Here is a 27,537-nt window from a genome sequence, read left to right on the forward strand (position 1 = left end):
TTCTTTGGCCTTCCACTGTGGACTGGATACTAGCAGCTCTCCAGGAATCTTCCTGGCATACAGGACCTGTTTGGGTCTACTGAGACATCCAGTTTCCTGACTGAAGAAGCTACTGGATTCCCAGCCTGTCCAGTGTGCAGTTAGTTATTGTTAGACTGTGCAGTTCCCGTGTGTAAGTTGCTCTAATAACTCCTCTTCTATAAGACATACATTCCACTGGTTCTATTTTTCAGGAGAACCCTGACAGAACGTCAGATGTGCTCCAAAGACCAAGAGACATTTTGATCTAGAAAACACACCTAGACAAGCAAATCTAGACTTTTAAATTTACTACTTCAAAATGCAATAGTAATGGTTCTTGGTTTTCAGAAGTTCTCAGCATGAGCCGCATGGCAAGAAGATTTTTCTAAGGAAAAAGTGCTAAAATGTGTATTCTCAGTTGACACACTCATTAGACTCTCTGGGCTGGGATCTGGGTCTGCACTTTCATTATTTCAGACAATATCTCCTTATGTAGCCCAGGCTAGTCTTGAACTATCTTCCTGCCTCAGCTTCTGCGTACTAAGACTACAAGCCCGGTTCTGAGGCTCTCATTTTACTTTTAGTTCACTTCAAAATCATTTGTGTGTGAATCTGTCTGCTTGTGGGTCAGTAGAAGCACATGAGTGTAGGTACCTGCAGATTGTAGAAAAGTGTGTAGCATGCCCTGGAGTTGGAGTTACAAGTGATTGTGAGACATCTGATAAGGATGCTGGGAACTGAACTTGTATCCTCAGAAAAAGCTTTTCCCTCTCTGAACCACTGAACTGTTTCTCTAGCCTCCAAGGCTTTCTTGTTAAACAAGATTTCTTTTCTTATTTCAGTGATAAACAGGACTGGAGCCTGCCATGGCTCCTGTAGTTAATGGCAGCCCTGTTGCCTTTATGCTGTATCCTCTGGCCTTGCATCCCTGGCTTCCTTCCTTCTTCTATCTCTGGGGTCCTGATATGCTGGGTGACATCAGGATCTAATGAATAAACAAATGAAAACACCCTCAGAGCAAGATTTCCTAATTTTAATATAAAAATATGAATAATTGGTTAAAATTTACGATGATTATTATGAAAAACCACTCACTAGAAATCCTGGTGTACTTCTACCACCCTATATTCAATAAAAACAAATGTATGTTTTTTTCAAAATTAAATACATATTTCTAAAATTCTAATGTGTACACCAAATCTAGTCACATGCAGAGAGTGTATTCCAAACCCCTTCTCTGTTCCCACACAGATTTCCAACATCTTGAGAGGCCTTTGAAGCTGATGGAATAATATTGTGTATGAGCATGTGGGTATGGACGAGGATGAGAAAGAACGCAATTAAATGTTACCAGAACACAGCAGCATTGCCATAATTCCCATGTGTTTTCTCAGAGGCAGACTTTACTGGGCAAAACTGGCACCACTGGGCAAGAAGCTGTGGCGTTCTTGCAGCCAGTTCTGAAGGCAGAGGGTCTGGATTATGTTAGAAACACCTACAGTCACATGAACCCCACTGTGACCCACCCGTAACTTTAGAGGAATGTAAATCTGGGGTAGGAACATTGATGAATGCTCTTGGCTTGAAAGCCTGCTGCTTTGTAGTGGGAGATGGGAAGTAACCTCATCTTTCAAAAGTTCCCAGGACAGTCTTTTGAGGAGCAAGGGGGAAGGATGCATCCATAACCAGAGTGTCAGTGCAAGTTGACAAGCGTGAGCAAGTGAAGAGTTTGGGGTATGGATTACAGGGCAGGAAAAGGTCTGCAGTGAGAAGCCTGGGTTTAGCTTGGCCTTGAACTATCTCCCTCATGTCCAGTCCTTGGCAACCTCACTCTTCTCAACCTCTGGGACCCTTGCCTTGCTATTCCTTTCTGTTCCCTCTCTCTCTCTCTCTCTCTCTCTCTCTCTCTCTCTCTCTCTCTCTCTCTCTCTCTCTCTTGGTTTTTGAGACAGGGTTTCTCTGTGTAGCTTTACTCCTTTCCTGGAACTTGCTTTGTAGACCAGGCTGGCCTCGAACTCACAGAGATCCTCCTGCCTCTGCCTCCCGAGTGCTGGGATTAAAGACGTGCGCCACCACCGCCTCTCTCTCTCTCTCTCTCTCTCTCTCTCTCTCTCTCTCTCTCTCTCTCTCTCTCTCTCTTTAAACATAACATTTTATTTCTCTCTTATCCCTGATGGACAGTTTCTCAAACACTAAAATGCTTCAGAGTTTCCTGGAGATACTGTGAAAACCCAAGTTTCTGGGTCTTGAATCAGAACCAGTGGTCTGTGTGTGGTATCTGGGCATCTTTCCCTCCCACTCAGAGTTTGATGCAGGAGGTCTAGGAAAGAAAAACAAAGCTACTAATAGAGAGTTCTACAAACCTCAATCTGTAGATCTGAATTAATGCAATAGCATATGAGTGTATTGTTTTTGAAATGCAATACACTGTCCAGGTCAACACCATAGAAGCTGGATTTGCCTTCTTTTGTGGTGGTATCACATCACACAAACAGCTAATCTGCTCCTTGCCTTGGTTTCTTATTTAGAACATGCAGGTATGGTGGTGTCAATGCCATAGGGATATTCTAAGTATTTTATGGTTAACTTATGGAATTTGTCTAGGATAGTGCCCGATGCACCAGGAGCACTAGTCCAGTGGTCTTGGTCAGGAAGGAGTAAGAAGTACTCTGAGGTTCACATTACATTTCCCCGTTGTAGACTGGATATCCCCAGTCTGATAACACAGGTGTACATTCCTAGATTATATTTTGCCATGCATTGAATTATGTCCCCATTACAAGCTAAATTAGAACCCTGATTTCCAGTAAACACAGGGAGAAGGCAAGTGATTATGGAGTCAGGGAATTGTGTTAAGTAGCTGCTATCTACAATCTGCCGAGATGCTCAACAAACCACCAGAAACAAGGAAAAGACATATCCACCAGAGGTTTCACGGGGAGCATGGCCTTCCCAGTGCCTTGATTTCGGACCCCCTGTCTTCAGTCCAGGAGACCATGGATATCTGCTGCTTTAATGTAACCCAGCTTGTAACAGTTGGGTGGTGGGAACTCCCAGGAAATGCATACACATCCCTGTTTTCAATGTCAGGGTTTAGGGATTCCTGAGTGTTTCCACACCTCTTCATATACAGTGTGCACTCTTTTAGGGTGATCTGGGCAGGAACCTAAAACCAGATCGTGTAATTGAGGCCATTGGCCAGGAGTCTCCTTAGGGAATCTAATATACTTTGTTCATACACCTTCACATTTTCCTCATCACAAAGTGTCTAGTTGCAGATGTGGCTCTACAAAGGAGGCTGAGTACCTCCTGATTCCTTTTATTCTCCACAGACTTCTGGTGTCTATTTGGTGCCACTTGTTGATGTTGAGTGTCACCAAACAGGTGACAGAGAACAGACAACAGTATAAAAATAGACCAAGAAAGGACCAGAGATAGGAAGCAGGAGACTGAGTGTTAGTGAACTTGGACAGAGAAGAATGACTATTCGGGTCCACTTATATTTGCCATGCAGGAGGAGGAATAACTGTAGCCATCCAGAGCATGGTAAATGCTGTCTCCAACAGAAAAGGCCTGCCTCACTAAATGCATGGAAATCTTATTTTGTGCTAACACCCAGTTAGAGGGCTCATCAGAAGGTCTGGCTTGCTCACTGAGTTCTGTGTTTATGCTCTGGTGTTTACTATTCTTTAAGCTTCTGGACATGCCATGGGGTAGATATGAATGATTACCATACTAAAAAAAGACTCTTTATATCTTATTGAAGATACAACAAGCAGACATGTCTTCGTCATTTGCAGGCTACTCCCATAGTTTCTAAACGTGTTTGCTTGAGCCTTTTAAACAGCACGGACTCCTTTTGCAGTTGTCACAGGATCCTTCCTGGTGGCAGATGCAGCATCCTACTATTCCACTCAAAGGAGCATTATCAACAGCATTCACTTTACCTCACGGCTGGAATGTTTTTCCCTCCAGTGCTTTTAGTTTGTTTATTAAACAAATAGAAAATGAATCAAATAAATCACTGTAAGCCTGGACGTGACTTGGCAAACAGGGGGAAAGATACATCTGAGTATCCTCGCAAGGAGGCTCATAGCCCATTGTACAGAATTGACACTTTAAGCAAAGTAACTATCCAGACACAGCCCCTGACCTTTACAATGGGGTTTTCCACACAGACATGATTGGCAGCTTGATATTTAGGTTTATATAAGCCCCCGTTGTGAGGGTGCACTGTGGGATGATTATCTGTGTCCCTGAAGCCTACTCACTAGATGCCGGTAACATCCTCTAAATTGTGACAAGTAGCACTGTCTCCAGACATTGCCAGATATTCCCTTGGAAGGGAGGAAAAATTGCACCTAGTTAAGAATCCTGCCCTAAAAACATCATAATATGCTAGGATAAGGCAATACCTTCAGTTTAGAAGTAGCTGCAGCCTGGAATGCCTCTGTTTATTGCAGGGATGTTTGCTTTGCATGGCCGTGGCCTGGTGGAGCCCTTTATTTATTCATCTAACATTTGGGAAGCATTTGCTTTTTGAGGATGGAATAAATGAAACGAGGAGACAGGGCCAGGTCAAGGTCATAAGGCTGGCTGCGAATCGTAGAAAAGGGGACAGTATAATTAAATAGACACGAACTTTGGCTTTGCAGACTCACTTAGGAATCATCGCCAGGGATGGGTGTTGTTATTCTGGGATGGACTCATTTGCTTTTAGGTAAGAGAGGAAGTCATTATCCCTCATGACTCCAGATCACTAGCTACTAGAATTTCGAGGAATCAAGGATGACATGTCCCAGGCACAGGCCTAGACCCAGGCCCATGCCCAAGTCCATTCCTGCTACTGAGCCTCTCACTGGCTGTGGGATGTGCTTGGCTTGCGACCCCTACCACTGTCTACCTGGCTACTTCTCTATCCTGCCTCGAAGATTTCCTTCTAGCTTCACACTGGTTTCTCACTTGAACGCTTTTTTCTACCCAGGTTATCACTTCATCACTATATTTAATGGTATGCCTCTCTCTCTCTCTCTCTCTCTCTCTCTCTCTCTCTCTCTCTCTCTCTCTCTCCCTCCTTCTCTCTCTTTCTACCTCTCTCTCTCCCTCTCCCCACTCTCTCTGTGTGTGTGTATTGTTTCTGCTACTAGACTCTAAGTTTTTGAAATACAGTGGTTCGTAAATCAGTATTTGTTAAATATATGAATGAATTAGTGAAACCTGCTGTCTTGATTACTCTTCTATTGCTGTGAAAAAAAAAAACACCAAGACCAAGGCAGCTTATAAAAGGAAGCATTTCATTGGGGCCTTGCTTATGGTTTCAAGGGTTAGTCCATGACCATCATGAGGGTGGGGGAAGCATACGGCAGGCAGGCATGGTGGTAGAGCATCAGCTGACCTTACAACCTGATCCAAAGGTAGAAGGCAGAGAAAGTGAGACTGGGCCTGGCATGGGCTTCTGGAACCTTGAAGCCCACCCCCAGTGACTACCTCCTCCAACAAGGACACACTACTTAATTCCTCCTGAAGCGCCACCAACTTGGAAGCAAACATTTGAATATATGAGCCTATAGGGGCCTTTCTCCTTCAAAGTACCACACTGGGTGTTTGTGAGTCGCACCTCCTCCTCCTTACAAGAGCAATCACTGTCTTCCTTACATCCCCTTTAAGAAACAGAGTTCTGAATATGTTATTGTCTTGCTCATGGATTAGAAACCGAATTCACTGGTATAGTCATTTTTTTTCAATCCAGGTATAATAATTTTGGTAAAAGCATGCACAGAGACTGACTAATGGCAAGGAAGATGGCTTGATTTAGTTTTGTGTATAATGAAAATTCAGATTCCACCCTACAGGTTTGGGTGTAGCTTTGCTTGTGAGAGCTGATGAGTCCTAAGAGTGCTCAGGTGGCCTAGAACTCAAGTGACTTCATGTTTACCTTCAGAGCCTCACAGCTGGGGTGCTAAGTGATGGGATTAAAATCATGTGGGCCTTTAAATGCTAAACTTTATGTCAGTTGGAAAGAAACAAATTTTACAGCTCCCTGACAGGAAAATATGACTCAAAGTAATGCTGCCTTTTTTGCCTGTTAGTCATCTGATCCTATTGCTCACAGATGGGCCTTAAAGGAACTCCAGAAACAGGGCCACACGAACGTGGTGAGCTTGACAACTGTTGGCTTCACAGGAATTTTCTATTTAGCTAGGTCTTTATTAGACCCCAGCTCTAACCAAAGCTTCAGCTATGACTTCTCTGCTTTCTGAACTTGGATGAATTGACTAGCTGCAAAAAAAGGAGAAGGAAAACTTGAAGGTTTGTAGCCAACTTTGGAACTGACTTCTGGTTCATCTTGGAACACAAGCGACCAATCTGGAGGCAGTAAAAGAGAAGAGTGTGAAGTACAGAGTCCGGATGCGTGACGTGAACCCCAGCTCCAGATCGTCCTCAGAACTAAGCGCATATTGTGGAACACATGGGTTCAGCAGGCCACCTTCAAGTTTAGTCTTTCAAAGATGATTTCATTAATTGTCGTAGTTGCAGTACTAAGAGCAAAGATGCCAACTGGTAAAAATTTAGGAGATTCATAATAAAAATACTATTGATGATTAGCTGGCCTCGGTGGCATAAGCTTTTAGTCCTAGTACTTTGGAGGCAGAGGCAGGTGGATGTCTGTGAATTCAAGGCCAGCCTCATCTACACAGATGGTCCCAGAGCAGCCATAGTTACTTAGTAAGACCCTGTCTCAACACACACACACACACACACACACACACACACACACACACACACACACACTTTATTGATGCAAAATCTTCCTCTTTGTCAGGTATATTTCTGGGTTTCTGCTGTTGTATGAATGTTTGTATACTTGAATTACAAGTATACAATATACAAGTATACAATAATCTTTAGAAATGAAAGTTTCTTAGGGATTGTCTTGGTTCTTCATTTTGATTATTATAGACACAGGAAGTAGATAGGACTTTTCCAAGGCCCTAAATAACACTGGAGATACATGTCCAAGAGAAGACTAGAAAAGTATGCCTTTGGACTTAGTTTCCCCTTCTGCTCTGAAGAGTAACTGGCATCAGTAAATGTCACTGATTCTCTTGGATTCTCTTCTCTATGAGGCACTGGAGAACTTTGGAACACCTGCCTGGTGTGGATTCTCTGAAGAGCCCTTGGCTACTGGTATAAAGGTGTTCTACAGCATTTTTAGGAGAAAAACCAGTGTGAGTCGGTAGCTCCAGGGTAGGTAAGAAAAAAGGACTGGAGGTGACATTTTGGTGCTCCGAACAACAGACTGTCCTCTTGGGGGAGAATGGAGAAGAATAATCAAATGGATGGAAGGCAGGCCATAGCCAGATTTTGCAAGTACCATGACCTTTACTCTGCATGGAAACTGTATCTCATAGAGCTGCTGCAGCAGAAAACATTATATTCTGACAAAATGGCTAAGACCCTCCTGCACACCATTAAGGAGCTAGTGAAGTAATACCTTACTGCCTTTATGGTTGTGAAAAATCTTACTGTGACACATGATTTTTTTATTAATAAATCTCAAGAGTCTAACCCAATGTGAATTTGATTCTGACTATATATCAGCTGTATCTAGGAGCTACAAAGGAAGATTCCATGGGGCTTGGGCCCTACCATAGACCAATTACATCAGGTTTTCTGCATCCAGTGTGCAGATGTACAGTGTTTTTAAAATGCTCTCCAGATGATTTGAGGCTGGTCGAAGAGCTTCTCTGTGGAAGCCACACGTTCTCATGAAGTTACATCTCAAGGTTCTACCACAATGGGGTTTATACAAGCAGCCAGCTCTGTGAATATGTGCTGTGTAGGAGGGAGTGGAGGACTTGCCACACAGATAATGCTTCGTGCTGACCTTTTGGTCGCTACAATGCATGCATTTTTCAGTGTTCTGCTTTTGGATGTTTACCGCTTTCATTCTCCCTTGCTGATTAAAGCAAAGCTACTCAACTCTTTACCCAAGCAAATCAGGTACTCTGCTGCAACAGAGGAAGGTGTTCATATATGTCTATGTCAGGCTGCGTGTATGTGCTGTCTGTCATACACAAAACCTTAACTGAAGAGGAAAGGAGGGAAGATTTGAGAAGTTGTATAGACAAGGAAATAAATACACAACTATCAGGGAGCTGCTTCTTGTGATACATTCCTGGGATTAACTACTGTTACTACTTGATAATATTTTATACTTTTTTTTTAAAAGCAAATCATGTTAGCCTTCTCTTTTCTTGAATGATGGCTCTATCTGAATAATATTTCTATTATAAATCTCCCAGTAATCTGATAATAAGCAAAGGGCTGTCATTCCTTGGTCTCTTCCAAAGTACCATTTTTCAAAATTATTTTTCAAAATGTCATCCAGAGTCGTGGATCCACCCCTTTTCAAGACCAAGCAGTCTGTAGCCTGGTAAGGTAAAGAATCTTGAAGGTGATATTCCTTTTGAGACATCAAATCACACTTGCTTTAAAGCATCATTTGATTATGGAGATGCTTAATGTTCTGGAGCAACGGACAGACTTAATTGGCATCTCCCATTGCCCAAGGGATTTTGTGTGTGCATCCATTAAGGGCATATTTACACTAGTGATTCTCAAAACAGGCCCTGGTCCCCAAAGGAGGGGGTGATCCCAGAGCACTGTGGGATCATTATGACGGAGAGTTCTATTCCACTATGCTCAATGGGCATATTGGCTTTCCACATCACATGTTCCCTTGAAAAAGAACATCTTTCCCTGTTTCTTTCCTGTTTCTCATGTTTAATTATCTGCTTCTCATTATATATTTTATTTCTAGTCCTTTAACAAAATTGTGCTTTGTAATGGTCATTATGTTTATAGGCTATCTGTAATTTGTTAAAGTCACTTTGATTTTGTTTTAATCAAGGATATTAATAACTGGTGTCGTTTGTGAGATGAAAGACCTCTTAACTTGTCCACTCCAGTCTCTGACAAAGCATTGTATGTACTAAGATTGTGCTTCTGGCCCCCATGTTTGAAGCCAGGTCACACATCACCTCTAACATTCTCATTACACTTCTACACTCTTTCTTGATGGCACTTCCTCTTCCTACACATTTTTAACTGAATAATAATGCATGTATTTTACACTCTTCCTGTTGCTGGGACTCCTATTGGAAGTCAAGCTGATGATTCTTAGACGTATTCTAGTAAATCTATCTGCTATTCTAGGAGAAAGAATAGGTCGCATATCTGAGATAAAAGCTGACCTTTCATTGTTCAATGCACAGACACAGTAATGAAGTAGTACCTGCTGACCCCAGAGTTCCATTTTGTCTCTGTTCTGGTTTTATTTTTACTTTTCTCTGTGAGAAAATATCTGTGATCTGCAAGAGATCAGCTCTAGGATAAGAGGAAATGTCTCTGCTGTTGGAATAGTGGATGACAATTCAGATCCTCTAAGCAAGTAAACCTCAGGTTGTGCATGCTCATCATCTCAGAGTGATAAAGCAGAGTGAAGGAAGAAGTGGGGAAGCCAGGCAGCAGCCAATGGCACCCTTGGAATGTGCTTGGGATACCCTGGTGCTTGGATTTGATCTGTGGCACCCCAGGAGGTCAACACTGGAAGGCCCAAGGAAGATGTATGATATTGTGTTCATCTGATACTGGAGTTTAAAAAAATCAAAATAACATTGAAAAATACATCTTAAAAACTACACATACAAGTATTATAAATACAGACAAATATGTGTATCTTTAGGCATATATACATATAGAACACATTTTCCTTTGACTGATAATTTGGACATTTTTATCACTGTATCAGTTTTTTTTTGTTTTGTTTTCTTACAAAGTTTTAAGCTGTAGTCAATAAAAAGGGCACAAATGAAGCCAGGTGATATTGTAATCCAACTGTGTTTTTATTCAAAAGGACTAACTCAGTCAAAGAAGTTCAGAATGTTGATTCAATTGAGCCTCTATTTTCTGGTGGCTGACTCAGTGCTGGGCTGTGGGGTCTACCTGGAGGTTTGGGGTAGCTATAGAAGTGAGAGCCATTGCCTGGGTCTGCGGAACTCAGACATGAAATGAGGCTTCAAAAGAAAGGGAGGAAACCACTTTGCTCTTAGTGAGCCATGAGACCATGACTAGAAAGCTATACAATGCTCTAACAGTGAGAACATAACTGCTAGAGGAAAGAGCAGACTTTGCCGACTCACAGGCATCCCAGGCTGCTGCTGCAGGATGGCTGGAGCCCTGCCTGAGTGGTGGGGTGTGGAGTAGTCTTCTGGGACTCCATGTACTCTGGGTATGGTGGCGAGTTGGTCTTCCTAGGTATTTCTTGAGCATGTTTTATTGGAACGATTCATTCTCATCTATTGAACTACAGAAAATGGAAGGAATTTATCAAAAAATAGTTTGGAGAATTGGTTGGAACTCCTTCTTCTTCTCCTCCTCCTCCTCCTCCTCCTCCTTCTTCTTCTTCTCCTCAATGATGCCATTTCCAAAAAACAATACAATGAAACAAACAGACAAAAAGTCTAGCTTTTTGAGGAACAAACAAGAAAGAAGGATTTACTGAAGTATCAAAAAGAATCAGTGATGATTCTAACAAATGTAGTGCCCTTTCCTTGCTAGGTCCAGGTATGCCCGCTTCTGGCTGTGTTCTACTGCTGACAGCCTCAGGAAGGCAAACAGTGAGGCATGACTGATGTAACACTTCAGTTCTTCTAAGAGACTAATGCTGCCTTGTAAAATGCACTAGTTAAGTCTGTTTTTGTTCCTGGCATTTGTTTTTTAGAACAAACATGTAATGCCTAGGGAGGAAGTCTCAGAGAAACTCCCTGCAGAACTCAATAGACCTTTCTCCCACCAGCATCTATTTCAATAGCTTCCTGTTTTCACAATGTATGGCTCCATGGCACGTATGTCTATAGAGACTGAGCAGGCAACCGAGGGCCTGCAGAACAGTTGTTTTGTACTTGTTGGGACTGGCTTCGTTGTTCGCTGGTGGTTACCCCACCCTTCACATCCAGCAAGATCAGCCCCGCCCCAGGTACTTTCATGAGCCTGGATAATCCAGGCACTTTAAAAGCTCTCCCATCAATGCTGCTTCCACTCACTGAGAAGCCCCTGGAGTTTGTGCTTATTTCAGGTCTTTTCAACGTAGTGTCCTTTGCCTCCCTGGGAATTTACATAGGTTTGTACATCAATTTTTCTTCTTTCCTACCAACCCATCAGGATCTGGAGTCAGGGCCTACAGTGATTCCTGTCACTCCCAACACAGACCTCAGCAAAAATGCCTGTTTGGTCAAGGTGAGGCTGCCATCATGTATTTCAGCATTTCACAGCACCGTTGTTTCCCTGGAGCGTGACCTGTTTGCAGAAGGATATAGGATTACAGTGGTTAAGAGCCCAGGCTTTTGTGTTCTACTGTTTGGGTTCTAATCTCGACTCTTCTACTTTCTATTTGTGCAGCTCTGAGCAATCTGTGTTTTCTTTTTGCAAAATGAATGTGCTGTTGATAGTAACAACAGTATATAGCTCACAGGACTGCTGGGGGAGTAAGTTCCATTGAGCCATGCTGTAGAAAGTGCTGGAGGGGGCTTCCCATTCCTCTCTCCCTCCTACGCACACATTTAGCACCAGGATGCGGGAACCAGCCCTTGAAAGGGCTTGTACAATCAGATGACCGTGGGGCCCCAAAGCCTGTTTGTGGGTCACCAATACCTATAAAGATGCAAATACTCTGGTTGGGTGAAGAAGGCTGTGCTGAACTGGTTTGCACACTAAGCTGCTGCTGGCGCCAGGCACCCTCACCTCCCTGGCTGCTCTTGTTGGGAACATTTTCTGCACAAATATGCACTTGGTTTTGAAGACTAGGAAGAATTCTCTGCTTTGTGCCTGACTGCTTTAGCTATATGATCTTACTCACGATTACCTATGTGCATATCTCTCCCCTAAATCCTATACCCTTTGTGATGGAGCATGATTCAGCTACTCAGGTAATACCTGAGCCTGGCTGTATATATGAATGTTTGAATTTATACCTAAGCCTGCCATGTATGAGTACATGCTAGCACTGTGTAAAAAGAAGTGAATATGGGGGAAGTTGGAGCTGGAGTTGATATTTGTGTGTAGCCTAGCCTAGCACAGAGCAGGTGGCTAGCCAGGGACAAAGATTTTATAAAACTTTTTAAATTTTTGTTTGTTTGCATTCTGTCTCCTGCTTGTTCACTATTTGGGTTCAGTGTCTTTCAACATTCACTGTAAATGAGAATCAAACTGTGTTTAATATCTGCAACACACATGACCCAGGTTGATTTCTAGACACAAATATCTAGCATTGAATCTGTCATGGTCTAGCTATCATATAATGCTGTTATTGGGCTCAGTAAAGGTCTGTATACTTAATGCAGCTTTAAAATTTTAACTTTTAAATTATTGTGAGATATACTCCACCAAAACATATTTAAGTATCCTCAAAATTAAAAATGCCTGGTTTTTAATCACCAAAACAGGCAGCAATGGCTAAAAGGAAACTTGAACTTCCCTTTCCATGAAGTAATGACCAACAAGAGACATCTTCATCAGGTTCAATAAAGAAAGCAAGACGTGTTTTATATCTGAACCATCAACACAGTTTCCGGGAGAGGCAGGAAATATGTATTCTCTGCAGGTGTACCACTGTTCTACCAACTAAATCCCTTGGTAGTCGCCCAGTACATGGATCACGCAGATTTCCTTTAAAACAGAATTCAAAAACATTTCCCCCTCCCTAAACAATGGCTCATGTGAAAATATGCTGTTTTATGTTTCCTGGACTAACTGAAAAATAGTTAAAGATTTTAGACTTTGGATTGAGTCACTGACAAGTATGTGATGGAGGCATGTCAGTTTATTTAACCCTGTGATTTATGGAAGGAATCCAACGGGGTAGTATAGGGTAGGTTGCATTTAGAAACTGCACATCCAGATAATGGGGCAACTTGCTAGCTGTGGTGAAGGGTAGGAAAAGTGTGATGCTGGAGAATGTGGAAAGAGAAAGGCAGCGTACACTTGGGATGTGAAAATTTTGTACCATCTGTTAGACAAGTGAGTAGAGAGATTTTGAGTATGTCCCAGGCGTAAGAATCAGTAACAGGTGATTGTTAATGCATTTTTGATCATGTTTTTGAACATTTTTTTTCTTCCAAATTGAGGCACTTCTGGTTATGAATTGATAGTTGCTCAAGGTTTAAAAAAAAACCTGGTTGCTCAAGACTGATCAATATTGTCTGGTATGGGGCAACATGGAATATATAGTTGCCTCACTCAGGCTACCCTGGGGCTCTGGGATTCCAGTTGGCTCTAAACTCAAATGGCCTCAAGAGATGGAAAGCCATTGAGCAAGGCTGACTTGGGAGTACTCCATGTTGTTTCAAAATTCTCTGGTGAGGTTTAAAATTCCAGACCCTCAAATAGTGTTCCATCACAGAAAATGTCAAAAAACCAACCAAACAAAAAACAAACAAATAAAAAAGCTAACTGACAAACAAAATAAAACCAAACAAAACCCCAAAAACAAAGCCTCTACCATGTGACTCATCTGTTCTCTTGGGGTAGAAGAAACCCGAGTATATATCCTTAAGCCAACTTGGGCACAACTTTTTCTAAAGCTGACTTCACAATGTAATCATGTGGAGAATGATCATTTGAAGGCCTGAAAATGTAGGTACTCAGGCCTGCTGTCTATATGTTCTGATTTAACAGATCTTGGTATTCCCAGGCATCTGGATTTTTAAGAATTCCTCTCTTGACTCTGATGTTTTGACTAAATTTGTGAAACCTCTAAGGTTTGTTAAGAAGCTACACATTTTCTTAAGGCTTCAGATTTCACATTTTCAATAGGAAAATTTGAAAGTCAATTTTCGAAAGGAAAAGAATATTAAATATTAACTGTAATATTTTGTACAATCTAATCACAGTTTACAGAACTCCAAAAGAGAACACTGTTTATAAGTATTTTCTTAGCACAGTACTCTTCCCACTACTCCAGGACATCTCTGAATCCCTCCCTATTAGGCAGCTTTGTGGGAGAGGAGGGCTCTTTTACTACATTCTTTTCAAAGACATATATTTCTTTCAAAGACAAAATATCTTTGCAAAGATAATTCACTGGCATCATATAAGTTATATATATACATATATATATATAAAATCTTAGTACAATGCGTATCATATAATAAACAGTTCCACAGAGTGCATTTGTATACATATATGCATATACATACAAGTTCTCCAGAGCAGAAAAAAGAATGTATGCATCCTGGAATAAGCCATCTTCATAGGAATTCATCCTCCCTACCCTTTCCCCACTACAAACATGGCATTATAGAGGGATCCAGAGCCCCACAGGTGAATCAGTATACACAGCCCCTCTTCCTAGCTATCGGCTCTCTCTAGGCATTTCATCATAGTGAACTGCTATTTCAAAGTGGGGCAAAACATGCCTGCTGTTGTATACACTTGAGTGGACAGGATGCATAAGCAGGGGCTTTTGAAATTTCTGGACTTTTTAGATCCTGTTCATAACTCAACCCTCTTAAAATGTAGTCAGCACTGCTCACTGTTATTGGAAAAATATCCCACATCATGAACTCTGCATAATTCAATGATATATAGTATACTAGGTAAGTAATAATAATAACAATATACAATTTTATACAGTTAAAGTCAAAGTTTGGGTAATTTCTCACTGCTTTCTAACCTTAGTTAAGAGATAGAGATAAAAGGGGCAAATTTTTAAAAAGCATCACACACACACACACACACACATACATATCATTTCTGCTGAACTTAAAGTCACTTCATATGCTTAGAAATAAGTAATGTTCCTCATTTTAGTATCTTTCTTTGCTCAGTAATGTGTAAAGACTTCCAATCAAAGATGACTGCAATGTGGTTTTATAAACTGGAATGCTTGAATTCCAGGTATGATTTCAGGTGTGGCAGAATATTAATTATCATCTTATAAAGAATCTTAAACACAGAAAAAAAAACAAGTAAAACTGCTATCAATTTCAACAGAAAAGGATGGCACCATGGCCTGGGAACTGTGCTTTGATTACATGTATATTAAAGTGCCTTAATTTTATGTGATGCTTATCTGACATTAATCACAATTTTTCTAGACTATTTATTTTCTCACATAAAAGGATTATAGATGCATCAGGAAACTCCACTGATATTGGTCTACACACCACACACATGCCTTCACTCCATGATTAAAGAAAATTGTGTATGTATTTAAGAATCATTACATTCATGTTTTAGGGGAGAAAGCATACATTTTTACTTTTGAACAAAGACCTCTTCCAAGATGTTCTGATTTGTCTCAATGCTAATCTCAGAATCACTAAACTCATTTCTTCCCCACAACAATAATCCATGATGAATCATGTAATCTTGTCTATTCTTCCTTAGTCATACATTTCAAAATATCTGTTCTGAACACTCCTTGAAACTATGGGAAAACATTTTAAACTTTATTAACACTTAATTTCTATTAATATCAAAAGGGGGAACTAGAAGCTAGAATGGTAGTTACTACATTCCCACAAATTATGTTGTTTTGTGCTCAGATGATTCTATTCCCAGAGTGTGTGTACCATCCTTTTCATTTTCACATCTGGATCGTGGGTTAAATAGAGATACTCCTCAAATTACTAGGGATTACATTTGATTATGTTCATTTTAAGTTGAAAATATTTCACATCAAGGATGCATTTAATGGGCATAACATACTGGACACCATAGTTTAGCCACACGGTACACTGTAGTACTGGTTGTTGTTTCTTCTTGTAATCTTGTGGCTAACTCGCAGCTATGGCTCCCTGCCACTGCCCAGCATCACAAGAGACCATTGTACTACAAGTCACTAGACTAGGGAAAGGTCAAGATTCACATTTTTGAAGAATAGTTCCTACTGAATTTGTTATGTTGTTGTAGCTTTGTAAAACTGAATAATCAGGTTGAACCGTTGTGCATTGTGGGCCACTTGTATTTCTTCCCTGCTTCCCCAACATGGCTGCGTCACACCTGCACTTGACCCCAGTCTTTTCCAAAACTCCAGCTTCTCACACCAAGCCCGTACTTGAATTCTTCCACAGCTTTGTATGGCTGGCTGGGGAGCCTACACCCTTCAAGTGAGTGTGAGATTCAGGCCTCTGCTGTTTGGTCAGAATCACTCATTTCATTTTTATTGGCTTCCGCTGTGCCATATGAATCTCTAGATTCCAGTTGGAGTGAGATGGTAAGACTTGTATGGTACAATCATACCTAATACCCAGGGGTTGTTGTGGAAGAGGGGCCGGAAGGATTCTAAGAGTCAGAGGAACAGGAAGTTTACTGTGATGTTCTGTCTCCTAGGAATGTCAGAGTAGCAACATCCATGAATCCTCACCAACATGGCTGACTGAACACGACCTGAGCGAGGATGGCATCAATAGATGTGCTAAGGAAGGGGGAAAGATCATGAGGCCTCAACCCTAGACAAAGAATCACAAGTAACGGCTGGGAGTGGGAGAAACTGTCCTCTTCAGGGAAGAGTACACCAACTGGTTATCCATCCGATACCAAATGGTCAGCCCTGAAAACATATACACACAAGTAACACTATATGGACTGAACAGGCCGGATCTATATATTTAGAAATATGTGTACACATAGATATGTAACAACAATGAAAGAAAAAGTAGCTACGAATCTGAGAAAGAGTCAGGGGTTACAATGGGAGAGGCTGGAAAGAGAAAAGGGAATGGAGGGGGAGGGTGATGCTTTTATAATCTCAAAAACTAGAGAAAAATGAAGAACTGTCTAGGGGAACAAAGGAGACAAGTGGGAAGAAGCAGGGTGAAAATGGAAGGGAAATGGTAGGGAAATATAGAAGAGAACATGCTCAAAATACAATGTATATTATAAATATAATATATATGAAATATATGTTAAAATATAATATATATTATTATATTATAATATATTATATGTATATAAATTTAATATGATAATATATGATATATTACATAATATATAACAATATATCTCTCAAAATATAATATATGAAATATGTGTATGAAAATATTTTTTAAAAGTATCTGTGTGAGACAGTCCTGTCTCTCTTCCTTGAATCCTCCTGCACCCCCTAAGCATTGCAAGCAGACTGTGGTCCTCCACTGGTCAGATAGCACGCCCTTCATGACCCTCTCCATTAAAGTGTTTGTAATGAATCTTCTATCCACCTGTTGCTCTTTCCATAGCAGCATCTTCCTGACAGTTAGTCAATGGCAATCACTATTTTAAAAACATTTTCATCCTGCAATATGTGATACTATTTACTTTGACTTATATAATTTTGTCTATTTCTAAAATGACAAGGTTTACAATAAAGCCTCATAAAACTGCATGCCAGTAAAAAAGGAAGTAAAAACACAAAACCACATGTGAGAGAGTAAATAAAATGTGCTAATAAAATAAAAAATAATCTAGCTACATGTGTCAAGGCAGTTAAGGCAAAGCTAGAGGACCCGTGGAGCTTGTGTGTGTGTTTAAGATTAAGATTTTAATAATATGTGCATCTCTTGTCTCATTAGCAGTAATATTCTTATTTCCTGGATTTATTTTAAGAATTAAATAGCAAGCATCTAGTCTAACACATCATAACAATGTAACAAATTGATGGGTAATTAATAAGATATAAGAATCATATATTTTAAAGCATTTTATTTACTTCCAAGTTCTAATCACATGTAATAAGCATATGACGAACACAATATACTTAATATAATAAGAAAACTTAGAAATGTTAAAGGAAGAATGGTGGATCTGAGTTTTAACCACTCAGGAGAAGAAAGTTAAGAAAACATTCAAATCGCAATATTTTGGGGTAAATGGGTATATGCAGATAAATCATTATGTGGGATGGCGAACCTCTATAAGAAAACGATTTTGTTGGCAATTATGCCTTGTGTTACTGAAGAGCAAGTGTGGAGCGCACAAGGCTGTGGAGGCCAGCCACGCCTCCATACTTGACGTGCAGGACTAGAAGGATGTACAGCGCACTATGCTGTTCACACTTTAAATTTGGGCCTCATTTCTTCTCTACAGAGAGGGCTTGTTTAGCTGTGTTTTTCATCTTGATACAAAGTTATTCGTGAAGAGCAGGAGACACTCTAGCCAGACATTGTCCAGCAGAGATGTCTATGATGATGGAAAATTCTAGCTAGTACGGTGGGGGAGGGAAGGTGCAGAATGTGCAGGGGTAGCCTGGGTGTCTCTCTGCAGAGCCAGTGTTCTCTGAAGACATCCTCCTAGGTAGGGCTTCTGCCTAAATCTCGCCAAATTTTTTTCTCAAGGTGAGTTTTTCTTGTCTGCCTGACTGTCTGGATTTGCTCTTGTTTCTGAGAGCGAGTAGGCAGGCGTGGCCGTAGCTTTCTAATTTCTCTAATGTGAGGATCCCCACACTCGCCCTTGAAATGATATTTTGTAAACTGCTATTTCCTCCAAGCCTGTCATGCCTTTTTTCCATCTGTGTTGAAGTCTTTTTTTTCCCAGCGGGGCCTTCTTTCTCCACTTAGTCATGCTATGTGGAGACCCACATCCACACTGCTGGCCTTTCTGACTCATCCCAGGAGGCTCCTTGGCTCCAGGGAATCCCTCTCCCAGCATAGGGCAGCAACAGGGAGGGTCCAGTGAAGGGAGCCCATCTGAAGTCCTTCCAGCCCCCCCCCCCCCCCGCCCCGATCAAAGCAGCCAGCACAAGATGGCTGAGAAGCAACGTGTCTTTCCCCTTTAAGGAAATGTGGCTAATAAACAGATTTTAGCAATCTTAACTTCCAGTTTATGAGTTGCCTTCATTGCTGGTTTTAAATATTCCACAATCTGGCCAGAAGAAAACGGTCCAATTTTCCCTTTCTCTCTACCAGCAAACCAAGAGAGTAAATTCTGACAGGTACACTTTCCCTCCGGTTGTAGATTAAACCGCTCCTCTTTCTGAAATATATTATTCATAAAGGTGAAACCGTGCTGGAGCGCCTCCCATCCATAGATAGGAGGCTGTGGGAGGAAACTCCTTGAGCTGCTCAGTGGTGTTTTAGGGGCGGGGCAGGACAGCGCTTCCCACTCGAACCCTTGAGGCCAGGATTTTCCTTGGCCCTCCAGGCTACTCGGAGGAAACCCTCTGCCAAGGACAGCTCAAGTCCAGGATTTCTCAACCCACACGGATTCAGACAATAAATTCCTTGAGCTAGAATTGCTGGGGGGGTCAAAGTTGAATAACAAAATGACAATGATAATCAGACCACTGTGTCAAATCTGCATTCGGCCAACCACCCAGGAAAGTAACGAATTTGTAATCTCAACAAGTATATCGTGAAAGTGTAAAACAGAACTCCAACCTGAACGTTCTGTTAGCCCAGGGCAGGCTGACCTTGGCTGTCTCCACAGATGCATCTTTCCACATTTAGCTAGAGGGATCCAGAAGTTGAGGTGGAAATTATTTCGGTTTGGTAAATTGGCTTAGCCTTGCACATGTGCTGTGTTTTTATAGTTGAAACACTATTCATAAACATGTAATATGCATACACATAAGTACATTATCTGCATATGTTATTAGTGTTAAACATTTCCACTCATTTAATATTTTTAACTTAATCACTTTAGATTATTTTAGCTGAAGAAATATGTTCATTCTGTATTCTGATCTTACCGGTGGTACAAAGTCTCACCCAATTATTTTGCCAACACATAAACGACCTGTCACTGGACTTACAACACGGCAATGAACCACAACCATCTTCCCTTCCCAAGGAGTGTGGGGGCCCACCTGTGGCTGAGGTTCTATGAACTCGCGCAAGGCTCCCTTTAGCTAAATTCCTGCAGAACTAGCCAGTAGGAGGAGGAAGGCGGACGGGATATTTCTGACAACGGACCGCAGGGGTTCACATACAGCCAAGCCTAGGAAACAGTGCTTGTGTGACGAGGCTATGAAAAGATGCACAATTACTTGGGAGAGTAGGGTCGTGGGACCCAGACAGCCACCAAGGCTTACCTTGACCACGTCATCGTTGAGATGCTTGGGGTCCCGGTTGACCAGGTCGATTTCCTTGGTGTGCGCGTCGTACACTTGTTTCTCAGTCACCTCGTCTGCCATGGCCTTGTTGTTGGGCTTGTAGATGTTGCCCTGTTCCCGGATGGGAACAGTGTAGAGATGTCCCTGTGAGGGCAGCCGGCCAAGCCAGGGGAGGGCGGCAACGGCGGTGGGAAGAAAAGTTCAGAAAGAAAAACAAGCGTCAGGAGTCAGCCTGGCTGTCGGGGGAACCCGGAGCTCCGAGGCTCGCTAGCTTCAGCCTCGAAGGCGTTGCGCACAGAAAACTCCAGCGCCGCAAGCTTTTTAAGAGGACGGAGGAGAGGACACCACACCCCTCGGTACCAGGCAGGGAGCGCCTGCCTCCCGCGCCCGCCGCCAGGGGTCAGGGCGAAGCCCGGTGCGCGCCCTCCTGCACCCCGCCGCTCCCGGCCGCGACTCCCCAGCCTAGGGGTCCGCGTTCCGCCTGCTCTGTATCCCTTCTCTCTGCCAGGCCACCAGGGTCCCCACAACCTCACCTGCTCCACTGTCCCACCCTGACCCTGTTAATCCTGTCCCACGATCCCTTCCACCATTATCTTTAAGATCCAACTGGATCATACTGACAGACTCAGGGGTCCCATCCTCTCTGCTCCTCGGTGCGTCTTCCTCGCACCTGCCGCGTCCCCTACCCTTCTAGCCCCTTTTGCTTCGTGGTTTTCTTTAGGCCGTGGGGTGGATTAGGTGGGTCAAAATCTAACATACTTTCATCTCCGAGCAGAGGCATGTGCCAGACCCCACCACCAACCCCCAATGTTCTAGGACATGTCACCTGAAGGACTCCCTGACCCACCCTTACTTAGATCACCCCTAGGCTGTCTGCCCGAGGCAGAGCGGTAGTCACGTTTGGGAACTGAGGTCTCCACGTTTAGGCCCCCTGAGTGCCAAGAAGTAGTTGCCAGTGGTGGTGGTACTTGTGAGGAAGGAGGCTCCCCCACCTCGGAACTCCCCCGGCCCGGCCTCGCCCAGGGACAGAAATTGTTGAAGTGCTCAAGAACTTTGCTAAGTGCAATACACGCGCGCCACCGCCCCAGCCAGCCACTTTAGGCTCCTGATGGGGATTGTCCTCAGGACTGTGGGCAAATGACCCCCCCCCTTCCAAACACACACACACACACACACACACACACACACACACACACACACACACACACACTACCAGCTCTCAGCCTCCCATCAGTTGTCCCTGGGGGTCTTGCGAACTGTGCCACCTGGGAAACTTTCCTAAGTCCGGCAGACTACCAACGCAGGACCCCGATTCTCTTCCCGGTGGGCTCTGTTGGTCCGCTCTCCAAAAGGGAGCCCTAAAACGTTCCTGGCTTTTCTTCACCTCCCCACCCAGGCCCATTCCTCAGCGGTGCCAGCACTAGGGGAGTGCTCTGAAGGTGGAGAGAGGACTCGGCCTTAGGAAAGCAGCCCGAGCATTTGGAGTGGGAGATAGCAAAAGCAGGTACTTTGGAGCCGGCGCGCCCTCACCCATTCCTACCTCGGAGTCTACGTATTTGCCCCCAGACATGCTGGCGCGTGGCTGGCTGCAGGCTCTGAGGAGGTTTCCCTGGGCTGTGATTTAAGAGAACTGAGGAAGGAAGATCTTGTATTGTATAGGGGGGAAAAGGCGCTGGCGGGGGGCGGTGGCTAGGAGGGAGCCTCTTGGCTGTCGGCCAGTGGTTTGTTCTGCTCTCAGTTGGCTGGGACGTGCTCTGCGCCGGGTCTAGGCACATCCCCAAGGTTCTGGCAGCAGAGGGCGGGGAGCGCCCGCGGGGAGCTGAGAGCCTGTGAGAAAGCCTTCATCAGCGCTGGCTGTTTGGGCAGATATTTTCGACCCGGGGCAACGTTTTCCCAGCTATAAACCAACAGAGAGGCATCCCAGGGAGAGCGAATGTTTTCCCAGTGCATCATCTCAGCAGGGGTGGAGGGAGCACAAGAGTTTGCAGAGATGCCCAGTATGGGCATCCGGAGCAGAAGGAATCCTGCCCTGTCCTAAGCTGCTTCCCGGCTTCGCCCACATTCCATTACCTCCCAGGGCTGATCTGTCTCCCAGTTTCACAGAGGAAGGTATGCAAGATGACTAGGAAACTGAAGGAGCACTTTACACATAAACACAAGGAAGGAATCTGCATGGGTGCCTGTAATGTCATTATTGATCTCTGTAAAAATGAAATTTCTAACAACAGGTCATGCCGTAATTATAGACACTTTGAATATTTTCAACTGCAGAAAACTTTAGTTAGAGGTTTGTTTGTTACCCAAGAGGATTTTTCTTCCTGGCTTGAGATCAAAGCAAGGGTTTGTGCATTCTACCTGGCGGTAAACACTCTACTATTGAACTACACCCTCAGCCCTAGAGGATCCCTGCCCAGAAAGATATGCTTGGCTGTGAGACTGAGAGGAGACAGTCTTTGACAAACTGACTAGACTTTTTTTTTTTTTTTTTTTTAGTTAACAAATAATATATCAGTTTCAAAATCTGGCCAACCTCCTTTTATTTTATTGTAAAGAAAAATAAAATAAACTTTTAAACTAAAGAATCAAGTAACTAACTAAAGGCAGCAGCTAAGAAATTCACCCCCTACAAACTGAAAACCATGTTTTTACTTAAGCATCCACAAGCAAACACTTCCATAGCACACTAGAAGGGACAAGGATAAATTTAAGAATGGCTACCAGGAGACTAGAACATGGGCTCAGGGGGAAGATGAAGAGGAAACACCGGCCTGAGAGTAGAGAGTAGAACCCTGGAAGAACTGATCATCTAGCTGGAAGGACAGAAAAAGACCAATGACCTAAGCAGAATCGGCCCCTGCTCATGGGGGGAAAAAGGCAATCCGTTTTTTAATTAATTATTTTGATTAGCATATGATAACCATACTGCTAATGATGTGATATTTCAACATCTGCATATATTATACTGATCAAATAAGGATGATTAACTGTGCATTGTAAAAATAAAAGGATCAATTTAAACTAGGATTGGCAGGGGAAAAATCAGTGTGATAAACATGAGGTGACTTATGCTGGCTATTATTCACCGTGAGATTAAAGATATTCCAAAAGACAAGTTCCCTCGGTTTTATTTCTGCTGTTACCTTTTCTGAAGTCTTCTATCAACTTGTGTGCCAATGCACATGATAGATGACCAGAAAAAGGATGCTTTCTGGTTTCACATATCCTGCATTGACCGCTTCAGATGATCTCTTAGAGTGCCCTTTTCCTTCATCAATATACATTTTCTTTCATCAATATTTGGTGCAAGGCAATTCTGGTTCTGTTCTAGGGAAAATGTAGTAACTGGTTCCCACCTATTGTTACTCAATTCGCAGCTGCTGGTGAGTAATTCTGACTGTGAAGAAGTCCACACGAGTTGGGAGAGTTTGTCTTAGAAGAAGTCCACAGGAGTCAGAAGAACTTGTCTTAGAAGAAGTCCACAGGGGTCAGGAGAGCTTGTCTTAGAAGAAGTCAACAGAAGTCAGGAGAGCTTATCTTGCATTCCAGGCAGGAAAGGAGCTTCAGGAGAGGTCCTCCACAAATGCCTAACTAGTTTCCAGTAGAGGGAAAGCCACCTCTGGGGCGGGGGGTGGGGGTGGGGTAGGGGGTGGGGGAGTGGGCCCGCAGCGGGGGAATGGGACACCCTGTCAGGGGGCAGGATACATAGCCAAGTCAAATCAGCAGTGGCACTTGGCATCGTGATGATCAGTGAAGTGTTGTCAATGCCAAGATGAATTCTTAATGAGTGGAAAACCCGCAAACTGTTTAGGTAACCTGCCTCAACAAGAAGCAGGTACCAAAGACAAGCTAGTCTTATGCTGGTTGTTACAGCTGGCTGGGAGAAACAACTCCAGTCCCGTGGAAAGTAAAGATGCAGAACTTGCTAACTTAGGTATAAGATTTCAGTGACTAGATGACGTAAACAATTCTTTCCTTTGATAGCTACACAGATAACTTTAGGCTCGAAGGCAAGTTAATAACTTTCTCTAAATCATTGACCAGAAATGAGTGGAAATTGCAGTTTATTTGCTTTGTTTTCATGTTAGAAGCAACGTTAAAGGTCAGCTTGTGGGTTATGTGTTAGCAGAGATACTGAACTAAATAGGACATGGATAATCTTAATTCCCACTACTTTAGAGATGAAGAAACTGAAGTTTCCACAAGCTAAAAGTCCTTCTGAGGAAATTTTGTTGAATGATAGACCATTTTCAAGTTGACAAATAACTGCATCTGGGGTCTGCTCATGGCTAAATAATGAATTAGGTGCTTTTTGTATTCCCTCCTTTCTTCCAGCTTCCTCATCCTGCCATGCATCCCTTTTCCCATTCTCATCAGCCTGATTCCTCTTCATCTTCTCATCTGGTTTTATCTTCTTTCTACTCTGTGGTTAGAAGGCTAAGGTTTGATCACATACAACATCTGTGGTCTTAAGAAGCAAAACCTGGGGCTGGAACAATGGCTCAGAGCTAAGGAGAGTTATGAGAACTTGCTGCTCTTGCAGAGGACCTGGGTTGAGTTCCCAAATGGTAGGTCACACTGTCTGTAACCCCAGTTCTAGAGGACCCTCTGCCCTTCTGTACTGACACACACATGGTGTTCATACATGCATGCAGGCAAAATGTTCATACGGGTAAAATAAACTAAATACACCTTCAAACAGGATGCAAAATCTTTTCAATGTTTTCCAACATTCAGATGTCTAGATTACCTGTGTGTCTTTGTCAATTAGTTTAAAAAAGAGATTTTGGCGTGGATTGTAAAGGGCTGTGTGTGTGTGTGTGTGTGTGTGTGTGTGTGTGTGTGTGTGTGTGTAAGTATGACAAAGTCATTCACCACTCATTCCAGACTTGAGCTGTGACACTGGGGCTTTCCTCGGGGCACTGAAAATTAGCTGATGACCCTTTGGATAAAGGGTACATGTCAAGGGAGTTGCTAGTTACACATGCCAACATCTTAGCAATTGCTCTGTCTAGCTGAATAGTTACTAGTTTATCATCATTGCCACCTCACATCACTTTCCCTGCTCAGCTTGTCTCCCAGACTCCATGGAGGCCTTCCTTCTGTATTTTCTGGTTTTTACTTGGAAAGTAACAGCATTCTGAATGAACATTTGCTATGTTTTGATAATTCCTTTCCTACCCCGTCTGACTTGAAGCCTACCTGGGACCTTCTATGGTTTAATATTGATTGTCATCATCATCATCCAAAGTCAAACTCCCTGTATCAGAGGATGCTGACCTTGAACTCCTGATCTCTCTGCCTCTACCTATCAAATACTGGAATTTATAAGCATGTCGTGCCTGGCTTTTTTTTTCTTTTTTCTTTTTTTTTTTTTTTTTTTTTTTGGTTTTTCGAGACAGGGTTTCTCTATGTAGCTTTGCGCCTTTCCTGGAACTCACTTGGTAGCCCAGGCTGGCCTCAAACTCACAGAGATCCGCCTGCCTCTGCCTCCCAAGTGCTGGGATTAAAGGCATGTGCCACCACTGCCCGGTGTGCCTGGCTTTTCTTTCTGTATTTTGAAGGTATTTTTTTCTATTTAATTTATTTAAAAAAAAAAAACCCTGTTTCTATGTTTTTCTGATCAAGATTCCTGTAGAGTACTATTTTAATCTTGTTTTTATTAGCTTTACATTCTTTATTATTATTTTTATTTTAACTAATATATTATTATTTTTATTGTAATGACATGTCATATTTGGTTTGGTTGATATCCCTGGGAGGCCTACCCTTTTCTGAATGGAAATGGGGAGAAGCGGATCTGGGGGAGAGGGGATGTAGGAGGGGCTGGGCAGGGAGGAGGAAGGAGAAGCTGTGGTTGGGATACAATATCGATATATGAAAGAATAAATTAGAAAAAAAAAGACAAAAAAGGGAAAGTATATTTGATGCATACTCATCAGGAATGCTGTGACCATTCCATGAGACGACACAGTTAAAGTATGGGTGCAGCCAAGAAAACCCACAGAATCAACTACTGGGCTCATAGGAGCTCATAGAGTCTGAACCAACAACCAGGGAGCCTGCATGGGACTGACCTAGGCCCTCTGCATATAGGGGACAGTTGTTTAACTTGTTCCTTTTATGGGACTCCTAACAGTGGGAGCAGGGGCTGTCTCTGACTCTTTGGCTGCCTGCTGGGACCATACTCCTCATACTGGGACCACACTCCTCATACTGGGACCCTGCTTCTCATACTGGGACCATACTCCTCATACTGGAACCCTGCTTCTCATACTGGTTTGCCTTCTCCAGTCTTAATACAAGGGGAGGTGCTTAGTCTTACTGCAAGTTGATTGATATGCCATGTTCAGTTGATATCCATGGGAGGCCTCCCCTTTTCTGAACAGAAACAAAGGAGTGGATTGGGGAGGGGCAGAGGGGTAGTCAGGCAGAGGTGGGAAGGAATGGGAGGAGAGGAAGAAAGGGAAACTGAGGTTGGGATGTAAAATAAATTAACTAACTAAAAAAATGAAGTATTGGTGAAGCTACCTAAATCATGATAGATGCTACTAACTTTGGCGACAGAGTTTAGACCACAAATTCAATAATGGAATGGATACATTTTACTTCACAATATGTCTTAATCCATGTTCTATTGCTCTGAAGAGACACCATGACCCCAGCAACTCTTACAAAACAAAACTTTTAATTGGGGCTTAGAGTTTTTAGAAGTTTAGTCTATTATCCTCATGGCGGGTAGATGGTTGCAAGCAGACCCACAAGGTTCTGGAGAAGTGGCTGAGAGTTCCACATCTGTGTGCGCAGGGAGCAGGAAAAAAGACAGAAAGAGACACTGGGCCTGGCTTAGTCATTTGAACCCCCAAATCCCAGCCCTAGTTCTGCCAACAAGGCTACACCTCCTAATCCCTGTCATGTAGCACCACTCTTAATGACCCAGCATTCAAATCTATGAGCCTATGTGGCCACTCCTTTTTAAATCACCACACAATATTTTTACCATAAAATAATCCAACTGTCCAAAGTGAAAAAATAATATGACCAGGCCTCATCAAGCTTGATGGTATAATCATTTTGCCTTGTTTCATATTTGCTTTGGGATTTAAATGGAAAACATTATAGACACGGTTAAATATGCTTGTGAACCATAACAACCCTTTACTACGGCTAAACTCGATTTCTCTTGGGAACTCCCATTCCTTTAGGTGTGGCAGAAACTTCACTGAGGGCAATTCCTACTTCCCTCCATTTTCTCAGTGGTGTATTGAAAGGAGAGCTTATGAATTGCTGAGCAATTTCCAGGCATGTATGTGGAGGAGTTCCTTCATTTGCTTTACAGCCTGACAGCTGTTGAAAGGTACGTCACCTGTCTGTCCTCAGGCAGTGGATGTCCTTACACCATTCTTCATGGTCCTTCAATGAACCTC

General features: G+C 42.8%; 1 protein-coding gene across 1 annotated transcript in view; it reads right to left on the bottom strand.

Annotated features, from left to right (window-relative positions):
- The window catches only part of Cav1 (caveolin 1), a 32,613-nt gene extending 10,753 nt beyond the window's left edge, over positions 1-21,860 (bottom strand). The window contains exons 1-2 of the mRNA XM_028871768.2: positions 21,654-21,860; positions 20,093-20,257 (exon numbers count right to left, since the gene is read on the bottom strand). Of these exons, the coding sequence (XP_028727601.1) occupies positions 20,093-20,257; positions 21,654-21,683 (195 nt within the window). The 5' untranslated portion in view covers positions 21,684-21,860. The remainder of the gene's footprint in view (positions 1-20,092; positions 20,258-21,653) is intronic.
- Positions 21,861-27,537: the final 5,677 nt, after the last annotated feature.

This window comes from Peromyscus leucopus, chromosome 3 (assembly GCF_004664715.2).
Source record: "Peromyscus leucopus breed LL Stock chromosome 3, UCI_PerLeu_2.1, whole genome shotgun sequence".
Lineage (NCBI taxonomy): Eukaryota > Metazoa > Chordata > Mammalia > Rodentia > Cricetidae > Peromyscus > Peromyscus leucopus.